The 15,155-nt window shown below is 37.8% G+C and overlaps 1 protein-coding gene across 1 annotated transcript in view; it reads right to left on the reverse strand.

The window, feature by feature from the left end:
* Positions 1 to 15,155, reverse strand: part of LOC107713425 (clathrin heavy chain 1-like) — a 34,264-nt gene that overhangs the window by 9,650 nt on the left and 9,459 nt on the right. The window contains exons 8-30 of the mRNA XM_016518911.1: positions 13,714 to 13,911; positions 13,423 to 13,623; positions 11,647 to 11,799; positions 10,496 to 10,618; positions 10,208 to 10,345; positions 9,948 to 10,112; positions 9,597 to 9,777; positions 8,324 to 8,487; positions 8,093 to 8,218; positions 7,839 to 7,981; positions 7,002 to 7,236; positions 6,732 to 6,854; positions 6,191 to 6,336; positions 5,914 to 6,097; positions 5,590 to 5,782; positions 5,317 to 5,474; positions 4,403 to 4,567; positions 4,142 to 4,249; positions 2,812 to 2,979; positions 1,574 to 1,723; positions 1,318 to 1,449; positions 1,128 to 1,238; positions 852 to 1,022 (exon numbers count right to left, since the gene is read on the reverse strand). Of these exons, the coding sequence (XP_016374397.1) occupies positions 852 to 1,022; positions 1,128 to 1,238; positions 1,318 to 1,449; positions 1,574 to 1,723; positions 2,812 to 2,979; positions 4,142 to 4,249; positions 4,403 to 4,567; positions 5,317 to 5,474; positions 5,590 to 5,782; positions 5,914 to 6,097; positions 6,191 to 6,336; positions 6,732 to 6,854; positions 7,002 to 7,236; positions 7,839 to 7,981; positions 8,093 to 8,218; positions 8,324 to 8,487; positions 9,597 to 9,777; positions 9,948 to 10,112; positions 10,208 to 10,345; positions 10,496 to 10,618; positions 11,647 to 11,799; positions 13,423 to 13,623; positions 13,714 to 13,911 (3,636 nt within the window). The remainder of the gene's footprint in view (positions 1 to 851; positions 1,023 to 1,127; positions 1,239 to 1,317; positions 1,450 to 1,573; positions 1,724 to 2,811; positions 2,980 to 4,141; positions 4,250 to 4,402; positions 4,568 to 5,316; positions 5,475 to 5,589; positions 5,783 to 5,913; positions 6,098 to 6,190; positions 6,337 to 6,731; positions 6,855 to 7,001; positions 7,237 to 7,838; positions 7,982 to 8,092; positions 8,219 to 8,323; positions 8,488 to 9,596; positions 9,778 to 9,947; positions 10,113 to 10,207; positions 10,346 to 10,495; positions 10,619 to 11,646; positions 11,800 to 13,422; positions 13,624 to 13,713; positions 13,912 to 15,155) is intronic.

A 15,155-nucleotide genomic window follows, 5' to 3' on the forward strand; every position in this document is an offset into this window, starting at 1 on the left:
GAAATATTCTATTTTGAGATACTATATTTTTGACTTTCATGAGCTGTAAGCTCTAATCTTCAAAATTTAAACAAAAAAAACTTTTGAAATGTTTTACTGTACATGTAATGAATCTAGAATATATGAAAGTTTCACTTTTTGAAATAAGTTACAAAAATAAAACTTTTTCACGATATTCTAATTATTTGAGATGCTCCTGTATGTATGCATGTATGTATGTATGTATGTATATATATATATATATATATTAGATTAATACAAGTTAAATTACATTAAAATAAGTTATTTTATAAATACAAGACATTTTATACATTTAAAAATAAGCAAATAAATGACTAAATAAATCTGATTAAAATAAGAATTAGATTAAAATAAAATTTGATAAAGTAATAATAAATGAGTAAAACAAAAAAATTTGAGTACGTAGGAAAAATAAATTACAATAAAATAAGAAAAAATACGATAAAAAATACATTAGATCAATAAGTAAATAAATGGGTAAAATTAATTTATAATGTTTAGATCAAAATAACTATATAAAATAAGATTAAAATAAATAATTAGTATAACATTTAAAGCTAAAATGTGATTAAAATGCTACTATAGTGTACTGTGATGACTAGAAAAACTTAATATAACATTTATTTTTAATATCTTAGATTTATTTATAATATACATTTTTTACAGTAGAAATTCTATTAATTTTTTTTTTTATAAAAATAAAAACTATATTGACACCTTTTAAATTTTAGCATGGGAGTCCCTCACATAAGGATGATCATATTTGGGATCCCTGGCATCTAAAATATTTAAAAGCCCTGGTATAAGAGACGGTTGGCTGAAGGTGAGACCTTGTAGAGCTTGTCTTTCTTGCAGAGCTCCACGCTCTGCTTCCAGCGGTTGTTGCCTTTGAACAGATAGGCGGCGATTCGCCTGAACTCGATGAGTTCGTGCTTCTCCAGGCTCTGAGCCAGAGATATGTTGTCGAAGTTATCGTAGGCATCAATGGATGTGCGCAGAGCCTGTGGAGAAAAAAAAAAGAAAAGACAATAGATCGCAAAGCTGCCAACCAAGAAAATGTTCATAAAATTACAGGCTGGTTCCAAAATGGTGCATTTGATATATACCTGATAATCCTCCTCCGTGATGAAGAGATTATTTAGTGCCTCATTTACAGCCTTGTTGTTGTGGTTCTGTACAGATCTCAGGTATGGTTTCACCAACGACAATTGTTTGACCTGAAAAAAACAAATCAAAACATTTGGTTAAAACAGCCAAACGGTGGCTGGAATGGTAAGCGGAAGTCACACACAGTACCTTGCTGAAGAAGTTGACGGCACGAGTGTGGTCGAGACGTGGGGACAGTACGATCAACAGGTCGTTCAGTAACAGCGGTTTGAACTCCAGGTAGAACTGGGTGGCTTTGTAATACAGCTCAACGTTAGCAACCTGCAACAAGAGTTAACAGAAAAGCTTAAATTGGATTTTAAAAAATACAACCTTTTCAGTCCAAATGAGTGAACAAAGTTTGACGAAGTCCTAAACCCAAAGTATGAGTAAAAGGTGACAATACCTTGGTTATGATGTCCTTGAACTGGCTCTCCTTCCAGGCATCTGAAGGATGGTTCATCATGGTGATGATGGCGTTGTCAAACTCCTCATACTTATCATACAGGAAGACTAGCTCTGCCCACAGGTGAGCCTGCTCTGCTGCCCTCAAAACCTGAACAGATGCATGAAATATTTCATCAATTTGTTCCATCAACCAATACATGGAGATGAACCACTGTGCATATATAGGGTTTGCTATTTTAATGATAATTAGTTTGGACAAAATATAATAGGGGTGCCCCCGATCAGGATTTTTGAGGCCGATCACAGAAAGCAGTATCTGCCGATACGATTACCGATACCGATCTTTTTAAAGCCTTATTTTTATCATGTAGAATTATTTATAGTAATACTCCAATCAGGAATTTTAGACATTTATTCAGGGTCTGAATTTCATCTCTGAAAATGGGGGGAATTTCCCTCTTACAGGTGACTCTTGTGAGAGGGGATTTTTTTAATTTGAGGGGTGGAGGGGAGCATTTTTTAGAAATTTTTCAAAAATATATATTTTTCTCACCTAAATGTTCAATCATGCAGTACATTTTTGTTTTTACACTCGTGCAATTGTTGCACAATACCTTACACACAGCACAACACAGTTGCTCAAGCAAGTGGCAAAACATTTAATATACTTTTCTTACATTATAAAAAACACTCTAAATTAAAACTTATCCGGTGTGAAATCAATCGCTGCACTGCTGCAGACCACTCCTGGAACACAATGCCGGACCGCAATCGTGTGCAGTGTGAACTCTTTAATCCGTTAACATGAGCACAAAAAGAATACGCACCGCAAACGGAGTAAGGTGGACCTGGTGTTATGTGTGTGCACTGCGAGTGTGCATGAGCGCTCAGTCTCCAGAAGAGTGCGTGAGCGCTGAATAGGGCTGTCGCGATAACCGCAATATCGCAATACCGCGCTATTGACGAGCAAACCGCAGAGGAATGCAAGAACCGCGCAGGTGGACATATCAATAGAAAGTCTCTTGTCCAGTCAGATTAGAAGTTCAGATCAGAACCAACTGTTATACATATAGGCTAACGATAGCCTAACGATCTTATTGTCCTATATAGAGACCGTTGATCAAACATCCCAAAGCGATTATCGGCCAATAGTGATCGGTAGCCGATAAATCAGAGCACCCCCAAAATATAAGAACTCCATTTTCATCAATCAATATAAATTTGAAGCAGACAGACCTTGGGAATGTTGACTCTGGACCAGAAGAGCTCCAGGTGCTCCCTCATCTTCTGTGGTTTGAATTTGGAGTAGAGGATGGCCAGTTCTGTGAACATGCCCATGTGAGCGCGCTCCAGCCCCAGCGCCGCCTCCAGCATGGTGATCAGCTCCTCGAAATAGCCACGGTCCTGATGGGAGAAACAGCAAATATCAGTGCTGCTGGACTCCAAGATGGACAGACACACTAAGGAGGTTCTTCTTAAATCATGAATTTAATTCTATGATTTTGAGTTGTTTGTGATAATTGGTTCATTTTAAAAGACTTATATCTGGACAACAATAATTACTATTATTATCTATATACTATATATATGACTGCTTTGTTTGTAATCCTATAGTAAGATTTTATGTTTATAAATGCAATAATTATTAAACTCACAAAGAACAATTTCTAGTCAAAGAAATATTGCAAAATGTAGTGCAATTATATCACACTATCAACTACTATTTTATAGTAAATTAGGGCTGTCACTAACGATTATTCTGGTAATCGAGTAATCGGTCGATTATTCTGACAATTAATCAAGTAATCGGATAATTATAATTATTTTTTAGTGGTAATAAAAATTAACAATAGCCTTTAAAATTACTTAAAATACAGATATAATAGCAATGAGGCAATAATTAGTTCAAATAAAGTATCAAAAGCAAGTAATCAAGGATTTATTGAACAAAACTGTTAAAATACATAATGTATTATAAACAATAGAACTAATGTACACTACGCATTTTAACAAATGCCTGCAGAGGGTGCCAACGCCCTGACGACTGTTTTTACACTTTACTGAGATGATGACAGTTCGTGTGGAGCAGCATTTACTGTTAACGGAGCTGCACAGACACACACTTACGTAACCCACCATGTAAATAATTAAAGAACACATCTTAAACCTGCATCGCATATACTTATTTAATTGAAGCGCAGCATTTGTAAATTCACGAACAGCATTATGCTTTATTATGATTTTTAAATGGGTTAAATATATAAGGCAGCCAAGGAAAATGGTCTAATAATGCATTACATGGATTCTCGTCTGTGAACTTCGCCACTTCCTGTATTTTGCCAGTTACTCGACACTGGCAAAATGCAGTCGAAGAATTTTTAAAATTGAGTACGAATTGAATCGAGGAATTGTGACAGCCCTATAGTAAATATTACAGCTTAAAATTTAAATCCACTATAGAATTATAAGGATTATGAATATTTTCACAACTTTTCATGATTGTGGGAACCCTTTTAATATCTCAGGCTATGAAAATGCCATCAAACCTAAATTAAATAATTCTCACCTGGTAGTAGTTGATGAGCTCCTCAAGTTCATCAGCATGAACGACAATATGCAATCCACACATCTGAGCCAGACGAAACTCCTTCCCATCAACACAGGCAAAGCAAACCTACAAGCAGGCAACATCTTTGTCACAATGTAAACAGAATATATAGAGGCAAAACAAACGGGATTAAAGCTACTCACATAAACACAACAAGGTAACCTGCAACTTAAAATGGTTTCTGTAACTGTACAAAAGAACAAGAATGTATAACCAGACCTCTTTCCAGGTCCTTGTGCTGTTGGCTTTGCGGGCCCCATCGACAGCAGCCTGATACTCGCCAAGATGCACCAGAGTGGAGGCCAGACGGCCAAAGTTGGATACATTGTTATAAAGTAGTTTAGCTGCGTCGTACATCTTCTCATCATAGCATCGGTCACCAACCTAGACAGAAAAAAGCAAAATAATTTCAGACATTAATCGATCAGACATTTACAAAAAACACTGCAGGAATTTGTCATTTGTTTAACTAAACAGCAATATTTAATAGCTTAGAACTTATTTAATTTAACTTTTTATTTAATTTCCAAGGGCTTTTTTTTATATTTTCATCCTTTTATGTAAAATACTTCCGTTTATAAATTTATTTTAAATCTAAATATATCCAAATACAGCAAATATTGAAAATGGCAAAAGTACATTTATGAAAATAAAAAAGAATTAATTTTGGGGGAACTGTCATCCACTTTTTTAATTTCTTGGATATCTGCACTTTCGGTGGCAAATTTTGCCCCATTAATTTCTAACCAAGCACTTAGCCAAAGTAGGAGACTCATACTTGTTGAATGTGTGCGTTGTTTGGCCCATTGATAAACTCCTCCAGTTCAGCCAGACGATTAGTCTTGGCCAGTGCAAAGATCAGCTCTGTCTCTACATACGATTCACGGGCCTTCTTACGAGCCATCTGTAGAAACTTGACCAGATCCTCCCAGTTTCCTGAGGAGAAAACAACGATAATCTCACTACTAGACCATTTCCAAATGGCAAAAGTACATTTATGAAAATAAAAAAAGAATTAATTTTGGGGGAACTGTCATCCACTTTTTTAATTTCTTGGATATCTGCACTTTCGGTGGCAAATTTTGCCCCATTAATTTCTAACCAAGCACTTAGCCAAAGTAGGAGACTCATACTTGTTGAATGTGTGCGTTGTTTGGCCCATTGATAAACTCCTCCAGTTCAGCCAGACGATTAGTCTTGGCCAGTGCAAAGATCAGCTCTGTCTCTACATACGATTCACGGGCCTTCTTACGAGCCATCTGTAGAAACTTGACCAGATCCTCCCAGTTTCCTGAGGAGAAAACAACGATAATCTCACTACTAGACCATTTCCCATATTTATGAACATCTCAACTTGGAACGTTTTAGATTTAGTCAAGAATCAGGCACTTTTTATTGGTTCTTACCGCTTTGGGCTGCAGCTTGTCCCACTTCCATGTAGGCCGAGGGGTCGTCAGCTTTGATGTAAGAGTCAATGGCCTCTTTCACCAGCCCCTTCTGCAGCTGTGCTTTAGCCAGCTGACTCCACACGGCCGGTTCATTACAGCGCTCAGCAAACTCATAGGCTCGGTCCAGATTTCCAATGTGCTCGATAAGAACCTACAGCCAAGAAGGACAACAAATTATTTGAGATCGCAAAAACAGGTAAAAGAAACTAAGGGCAGGAACAACTCTATGCTTAAACATTCATATAGAATATATTAAGATGATATTTGGGAGATAAGCTGCACCTGCACTGCTGACGTGTTCACATCGAACTTCCTGAAGATCGCAAAAGCCTCCTCGAAGAGCTCATTGCTAATGGCGATGTTAGCGATGTCTGGGGCATCATAGTTGTCGAGGCGGTTGATGTACTCCATGACACGAGTGCGGTCAGCTTTGATGGCCGTCAGGATCAGGAGGTTCTGCAAGTTCCTGGGACACGAATAATGGAAAAGCAAATGTTTAACAACCTAAAATCATTTATGGAAATCAGTTTATGTTCCGTCACCGCTCGGATGAAATTACCTGTGTTCGCTGAAAACGGAGTTGTCCAAAACAATCTTCTCCAGAAGTTCAATGAGTTCATTGGGTAGGTCAGCAGTCATGAAAGCTTTGACAGTAACAGACACTTCCTCAGGGTCCTGGGTCTCAGAAAGGGCCGTCTGAACAACCTGTGGTGGGCGGGAACATAAGCTGTATTTAATTTTTATGTTTTTGTATATTATAACTTTTTTATATTATAACTCATCAACGTACTTGAAGTCAACATGAAGTTAAAATTTGCCCCATTTTCTTTCCTAAAGCATTGGCATGGTATTTCTAGCCTTCAAAACAACAGGTAGAAACAATGTTCCTTTTCTGATGACATCACCAATTCCTACTTTTTTAGCTCCTCCCCTTCAACCATTTGGTTACATTCTAGTATGTAACACCAATTTTTCACATCATTTTCTATTGATTTTTTTTTTTCAAGTTAGGCCATTCTACTGGGAAATGTAAAATTAAGGAACTAAAATGGGCTGCAAATAAAGCTTCATGTTGACTTGTGTTATTTTCTAATTTGCACCTGGTCGATTAGGGGTCTCCTGTAAGGGTTGCTTTCCAGAAGCACACTAGCCCACAGCTCGGGGTCCTTGCGACGCACAAGGTATCGGGACAGACTCTTGAAGAGCGAGTTCTCATTGCAAACCTGTGAAGGTGAAAGAAAAAAAAAAAACAGTTATAGCAATTTCCCTCCATTTTAGGTACTGGATTTGTCAATAAACACTCAAAAGAAAATATCTTAAAATATTCTGCTGCAACAAACAGCTAAAACAAAAGCACCACTGTTCCTTACATGGATGAGCTCTTGGTCACACTGTCCTCTCTCATAAGCCACACAGGCCAGATGGGGGTCCCTCTTCTCGCAGTACTTGCCCACCACACGGCTGTCATAGTAGGGGTTCTCTCGGAGGAAGCGCTCAGGGTTGTTGTTGCTGTCGATGTAGATCTTAGCCAGGGCATTATGGGTAGCAGGTTCCTCACAGCCCTCGTGGATACGGGCCTCCAACCATGGCAGAAGCAGCTTCAGTCTGTCAAAGAGATCAAAATAGTACATTTTAGACCAATGCAAACCAGAATCAGACTAATTTCAGCCAAATCAGACCACAACAATATAAAACACTATTACTGGCCAATGTCAATATAATTATAGATATTTGACAATATTTGAATTATCTGCACAAAATTGTGCTAATTTAGCAGATTAACAACAGAAGTGTTATTTATACATTTAGACCACCATTTAAAAGTGTTCATTCTCAAGTTACCATTCTAATATGATGATTTGATTCTTATTTCATTTATTCATTATTTCTTAAATATTAGCTATGTATCAGTCTAAATGGTGTAAACTGTTACTGTCACTTTTGATCAATTGAAAGCATCTTTGCTGAATAACAATATTCATTTCTTAAAGAACAAACAAAGAAGTAATAAACCACAAACTTTTAGGCAGTAGTGTAAATTATACATTATTTAGGTGTATATTCAAAAATGACTCGTCAATGGATCACAACAACGAAACACTTTCTATATTTACATGAACATTGTGTTAAATATTTTACTTATTTAGTACAATTAAAATTGCATCATGACTCAGTTTATCTGCATTATATTGGCCAACAGTATGCACCTGTTTCTTTTCTCCACCTCGGCCACAAGCTCATCAGTAGAGAACTGGCCTCTGACCACCAGAATGAGATTCTTAATGACGTCCTCAGAGCAGTCCACGTCCAGCAGCCCTCCAATCACCACGGGTAACCGGCTGGGGTTCACCTGACAAAACCAGTTAATCGCTCAATCAGCCACTACTACAGAAACGCCACACCGAGAGCCGAGATGATCACTTGAGAATCACAAGAGTTGCTGCAATCATGTCTCAAGTACCTTCTGAACATAGATCTCGATGTACTTCTGCAGGTTGTTGCGGTACAAGTAGAGCACAAGGTCATGGACAAAGTCAAAGCGGTCACACACAATGATGAGGGGCAGCTGGTCGGTCAGTTTTGCTTCCTGTTAAAGACAAGGTAAATTGTTCTTAATAGCATAATTAACTTTTTCATTTCAAAATGCTTGTTAAAAGCCTAAACAAATTCAAGAGCCCTTCAGGAGTCATACCTTGAGGAAATTCTTCACACGCTCAGGATCGTAACAGTTGCTCTCTCTGCAGATTCTCTCCACTTCTTTGATTTGACCAGTTTTACAAGCAGCCTGGATATATTTGAAGTGAACCTCTGGATCCTGGCTGAAGTTCACAATGGAGCCCAGGAAGTAGAACAGACCTGCAGGCCACACGAACACATATGCTCATGAGATCTGATTCATTTCCATGATTTAGTTCAAACGGAAATCAAGTAATCAATTTAAAACAACTGTATTGAACTATACTGGTATCGGGCCCGATACTACACTCCTGTACTCGTACTCGTAAAAATGCTCTGATACCAAAAGACGATACAACACACAGCGTGTGAACAGAGCTGTGTCCAGATAAAGCATCACTGACAACAGAACAAACAGAGAGTAGAATGGATTTATTAGAGATTAAAGATGTCTATGAAGTACATGTAGGCTATGTATTTAATATAGCTAACGCTAAACATTCAATATTCATGCCTGTATAGCGGATGTGCGCGAGCTGATAAGCAAAGCACGCGGCGGCACAGATGCGCAAGCTTGTCGAGCGAATATCCCTTTCTGACAGACATCACTGGAAAGTTTGCAGTTCAGTCAGATGTGTCAAAACTAAAGCAAGTGAGTAAACCAATGCAAAAGACAAGTTACTAGATATTTGTCGGTAAAAGGAAAGAGAGAGAGTCAGAGAGTGCGCACTTCTGTTGCATGATCTTGACTGCTGTTTGCTCATTTAGCACATGCATCATTTGGATTAAAACTAAATTGTAAATATGAAACAAACAAAAATTAAAGGGTACCCAATATTTTTAAAACATTACAAATGCAAAGAAAATAAAAGTATCGTATCGGCGAGTACCAAAAATGAAAGCATTGGTATTGGACTCGTTCTGAAAAAAGTGGTATCGGTGCATCCCAAGTTTAAACTTTTTTCAGGTAAGTGTCCATGTGGCACTATTGTAAAAACAGTAATGCACTGTTATTAAAATTATCTGGACAAGTCAGACCAAATACACAAATATGGAGGTACACACTGAATGTGGTTAAAAAATTTTTTTTAAAAGAGATAAAATACTTCAAAGGGATAGTTCACCTTCCGTTGCCGGTCCCCACTGACTGCCATAGAATGAAAAAGAAAAAACACTATTCAAGTCAATTGGGACCAACTGAAGGTGATCTATCCCTTAAAGCTATATTGTCCTGCCCTAATTTCAGGAAAATCAGTTATGGTGCACTGAAAGTGTTTCAGCATTCTTACCCTCAAAGCTCTTGAAGGACTCAAAGAGCTCTGTTAGCGCCTGGGTGGAGAGCTGCTCGTGATACTTGGAGGCCACCTGGACGCAGATCTGGAGGTTCTGCCTGATGTTAGCAGAAAGCATGGCTCTCAGACACTCCAGAGAATCCTCCACCGACAGAGCGCCGAAGAAGTTCACCAGCCACTGCAACCAGAGCACAACATATTACCACATCAATCAGAGCAGAAGCACCAAAATACTGATGGCCATGAACACAACTATCAACATTTAAGAGTCTTATTCCATTCAAATAAATGCAAATGAATGATACAGTAACATTGGGTGCAAAAGTTGAAGCAAATTGTGGGACATACCTCTGGATTGAGCAGATGGGTGTGGACCACGGCCCGTTTGATGTCATACAGGTCAGTGTAGTGCTCCAGAGCTCTCTGTAGAAGACCTGCCTTCTCACACAGCTGAGCCACATGGGCCCGGTCGTAATGAGTGAACATCTGGTTCCCCAGGATGGCATCTGCCACCTGAATAGGGCAAAAAAAAGACCATGTTATGATACAAAACTTTGCAAAATAGGAAAGTAAGGGAGGTGCGTGGTGCTGATGTTTGTAGTGAGCACCTGTGGGGCGTGCATCAAGTTCATCTCCAACAGACGAGTCTGCAAAGGACCTTCAGTGGGGCGGTTGTTCTTCAGGGCATCCAACAGGAAAGAAGTGCACTGCTGGATCAGGTTATACTCCATAAACACATCCACAATCTGTAGAATAAGCAAAAAACATTAGCAAATTCATTTGTTGTTAAAAGTTCCCCTACTTTATCATCAGAAATGCTTTCATCCAGTCCAAATTTGTATAAAATAAAATAAATACAAGATATACAACTGAGGAAATACAAAACGCTATTAGACCTGAGTGATGTCAGCCAGAGGTTCCTCATCCTGAACGAGCATTTGGGAGAACTGCAGGCCTTGTTCTGGACTGATCCGCATGACGTTCCTCAACAGGAAGATCCAGTCTGGTGTGTAGCCAACCTGCACACAGATGGCCATGCATTAGAGGATGGAGCTTAAATATTAAATCTCTCACACAAATAGAGCAGTTTACAGAGCAGTGTGAAATTTAGTGCCAGGTAGGGATATCAAATTTTCATGTTGCGATTAATTGCTAATGCTTTTATCACAGTATACGGTATTATCACGATATTGAAATTTAGTTGCAAAAAAGCGTTGTCATAATCCAGTATAACAGGTTTAATAACTTTTTTCTTATAACAAAAAATAACTGAACATTTAAATACAATAAACCAATACTGCTGTCGGAGAGTGAATGTGCGCTTTCATCCAGAGCGTCTCTCACGCACTCCACCATGCGCTTCTCATCCGTGCTTGTTTACATCAGAGAGCGCATGCGTCTTTAACGCAGCATACAGCAGTGTTGTGCACTGTGACCAGTTGGTGGGAAAAGTATTCTTAAAATTAGGGATGCACCGATACCACTTTTTCCAGTACTCGCCCGATACCGATACTTTTATTTTTGGTACTTGCCAATACCGAGTACCGATACTGATATTTTTTATTGCATTTGTACATTTTTTAAATATTTGGTACAGAAACCAAAAGGGTATGTATAATGTTAGTTGGTTAACTTCATTTATCAAATAGATACAGTCAAACCAAAATATATTCAGACACCTTCAACATTTCTCACATTATCACAGTTTATTCGCTATAGTTTAGAAAATGGTAATATTCTGTTGTCGGTGTTTCTTTGTTTGAATATGGCGCTTATCACATGCTGTGTGGTATCGGCGTTTGGTATCGGGGCATTTTAACGAGTACGAGTACAGGAGACCAGTATCGGGTCCGATACCGATACCAGTATCGGTATCGGTGCATCCCTACTTAAAATGCATTCAAAATTCAGAATAATTTGTAATAAATAATTATCACGGTATTTTGAAGTGCCCACGATAACAATATCGTGCATATTCATTATCGTGATATCTCGCATTACCGAATACCGGCAAATGTTTAGTGCAAGGAAACACATTTAAACTCACCTTTTTCGCATACAGTACAATTTTCTGGAACTGCCCGGTCTCTGCGAAACACTGGATCACTTTGTTGGGAACGTTGGCCCTTAGATAAACACTAAGTGCAAGAGTTGGATCCACAGACTTCACCAGATCACCCAACTCTTCAGAACACTCCAGCTGCAGGAACCAAAAACAGACAGTTTTCATTATGTAACATAATATTAAATAACAAAAATTGCATTAGTCGGAAAGATATAAGGGGTTCCACACTTTTTGACAAATTAATTTCTATGACCTTTCCAGTTGTTCGTGATAAAAGAATATGATTTTAAAAATCATTTTGATTAAGACTGATTAGCTAGTGAATCAGCCTATGTGATACGTTAAAGTGATAGTCCACCACCAAAAATTTTAATCTATCAGAATTTACACACCCTCATATTGTTCCAATCCAAACCTTTATGACTGAAACCGTTTCAGGTACCGCTGATTTCCATTATATTTTTATCCATATAACGGAAGTCAACAGGAATCAAAACTGTTTGGCTACTAACATTCCTCAAAATATCTTATTTTACGTCCCGCAGAAGAATAAGTCATACAGGTTTGGAACAACATGAGGGTGAGTAAATGACACAATTTTCATTTTTGGGTGAACTAACCCCTAAAAAAAGAAATGAAAAGGCATCACTTTTACTCTAAAACAAATAAATATCCAACAGATGAAATATTTTACTGCACAGCATAGCTAGAAAATGTCAATTCTTCAAAGCAATTTCCATGGCTTTTCCATAATTTTATTAATTTCTAGATATGCATCGATCAACCGGCCAGGGACCAGAATTAGCCGATTTTCCGCATGATCGGCCTGGACCGGCGACCAGCCGTTTCGTTTTGATGTCACACTTACGCTCACATCTGCATGTCATCGGCATGGAAGTTCTTCTGTGAGTGAAGAAGACACAAAGTTTGCAATTTGTAATATGTGTAGAGCCCAAGTAAACTGTGGAGGAACCACAGGGCTCGATTAACGCTTGTTTGGGACAAGCTGATTTTTTAAAGGGGCAAGTGAGAGAGAATTTTACTTGCCCGACCGGACAAGAAGTCTGATTAAAACGTCAATAAGAAAAATAACTAGGGAAGCACTGAAGCTTGGCCACCAAAAATTTTCACGAGAACGTTTCAGATTTTATTGCATTCCGTGTAAATGGCGAATGATGTTGTATTTTTTTAACAAATCGAGTAAGTTAATGATTCAGTAACCTATTCAATAAAGACAGTCACTTGCCTCGTTTCTGAATGAATCAGCCGTTTGAACGAATCAGTTGAATGAATGACTAAATGACTCACTCATTAAAACAAATTTTACAAATTTTTATTTGTATATGCTGTCAATTATAGTTCTTCAAAGAAAACCAGAATCGGCAAAAATCAGTATCAGCAGGTCACACTTTTAAAAAAAAAATCGGAAATCCGAATCTGCCAGGAAAATTGCAATCTGTGCATCTCAATTAATTTCCATTTTTTTGTCCCTGCTTGAAAAACACAATATTATAATGCTCTGATATTTCCAAGTTTCCATGGCTTTACAAAACCTAGAGCATGTCTATTTTATTTCATACTATTATTGGTTATTTACCATTATCATTACTAGCAGTTTTTTATTTCTATCTATCCATCTATCTATCTATCTATCTATCTCTTTTGTTATATCGATGCTTTGTTATTTGCCAATTGCCAATAAAGTAATTTTAATTTAATACAACTTTGGGTCACATATTTATTCAGAAGAGGATATACCTTGTCTTCCTTTAGCCATTTCTCCAGGAGCTGTTTGCGGCCTTGCTGCAGGACGGGCCTGCAAAGCTCCAATGACTCAAACTTGTTCAGCTGGCCCTGATCCAGCAGAATCCCAAAGTACTGCAGCAGGGGAGACGTCTGACCGGGCTGGGCAGGAACACTCTGGAACCGACGGATGGTGTCTGACGTGCGCAGGATGCCCTGCAAGAAGCCAACAGCCAATCAGAAACCCCAACATTTGCCTGACAATGACTAATGAGGTGTCAGGTCGTGTGATGCAGTCTGCTGTACCTTTGGTGCATTGGCAGCCACTTTGGCAGCTTCAGAGTAGTTGCCACCAGCAAATAGGTTGTTGAATTTGCGGGCGAAGAGCTCCTCTGCACCTGCCAAGTTGTTGCGGACGGCCATCCTGAGGGCCAGATCAGGGTTCTGCAGCACGTTAGTTATGTAAGGGATGATGTTTTCTTCCTCCACGCACACAGAAAGCACCTGAGAAACAATGATAGTGTCAGACACAGAATATAGACACTGACAGCATAATTCACACTACAAATTAAACAGAATGACACTTTGGGATCCATAATTTATTTTTAAAATAAATAACTGCTTTCTATTTTAATATATTTTAATGTCATTTATTCCCGTGATGCTAAGCTGAATTTTTAGCATCATTACACCAGTCTTTAGTGTCACATGATCCTTCAGAAATCATTCTAATATGATTTTGTGTTCAAGAAATATTTATTATTATCAATGTTAAATACAGTTGTGCTGTTATGTGTGATACTGTTTTTCATTAATGAAATATATATATATATTAGAGCCCGACCGATATGGGTGTTTTGGGGGGCGATGCCGATACCGATATTAGGGAGTAAAAAAAGACCGATATCGATATATCGGCCGATATTCTTTATGTGTAGGCTATATTATAGTACAGTATAGTCAAAAGTTTGGGCAACCTTCCCATTCGTGTGTCCAAACTTTTGACTGGTACTGTATATAGAATACAGTATATAGCCTACATAAACAGAATATATATACAAACACATTTTTTGCAATGATAACAAATAAATGTGGTGATCAAACACTTATAATGATGTGACAAACATAGGCCTATGTAGTGGAGGCAGGGTATTTAACAATTTAACAATAAACCTTATTATTCAAAATGAGTCGGACATCAGTGCACTTAACAGTAAACTTCACTTCACTTATTATAAATGACTTAAATAACACAAATAGAACAAAATATATATATAACTTGAATTAAGAAATTAAACAAGGTAACTGTGTAGGGCAAGCAAGCTACCAAACCAACAGGGGCAGGTTTATGCAGGAAGCACAGCTTTTCCAAATGTAAACCTCTAAAATGAATAAATAATAATAATGAATAATATTTTTTTCACAAATTCTGTGTTGTGTATTTTCTGGTAATCAAATGAACATGCAGAACATTCGTATTTAAATAAGTCTTTTTGCAGTTTAATATTCACAAACAGTCTATATATATGTACTGACCTGTTTTTGATTTATTCATCAAAAATAAGACAAATTCCATTAAATTCCATGTTATACAGTAAATTCCGTTTTTATGACTGGATTCCGCGATTCCGTCCATGTTTTCTGCATCGCGGAAATCATAGGGCCCTACTAATGTAGCAAACGAATATGATAAGCTCTAATGTAGCAAACTAATATGATAAGCTCATTGTGAGAGTAAAAGATGGGGA

This window comes from Sinocyclocheilus rhinocerous, unplaced genomic scaffold (genome assembly GCF_001515625.1).
Source record: "Sinocyclocheilus rhinocerous isolate Xijiao unplaced genomic scaffold, SAMN03320098_v1.1 scaffold689, whole genome shotgun sequence".
Lineage (NCBI taxonomy): Eukaryota > Metazoa > Chordata > Actinopteri > Cypriniformes > Cyprinidae > Sinocyclocheilus > Sinocyclocheilus rhinocerous.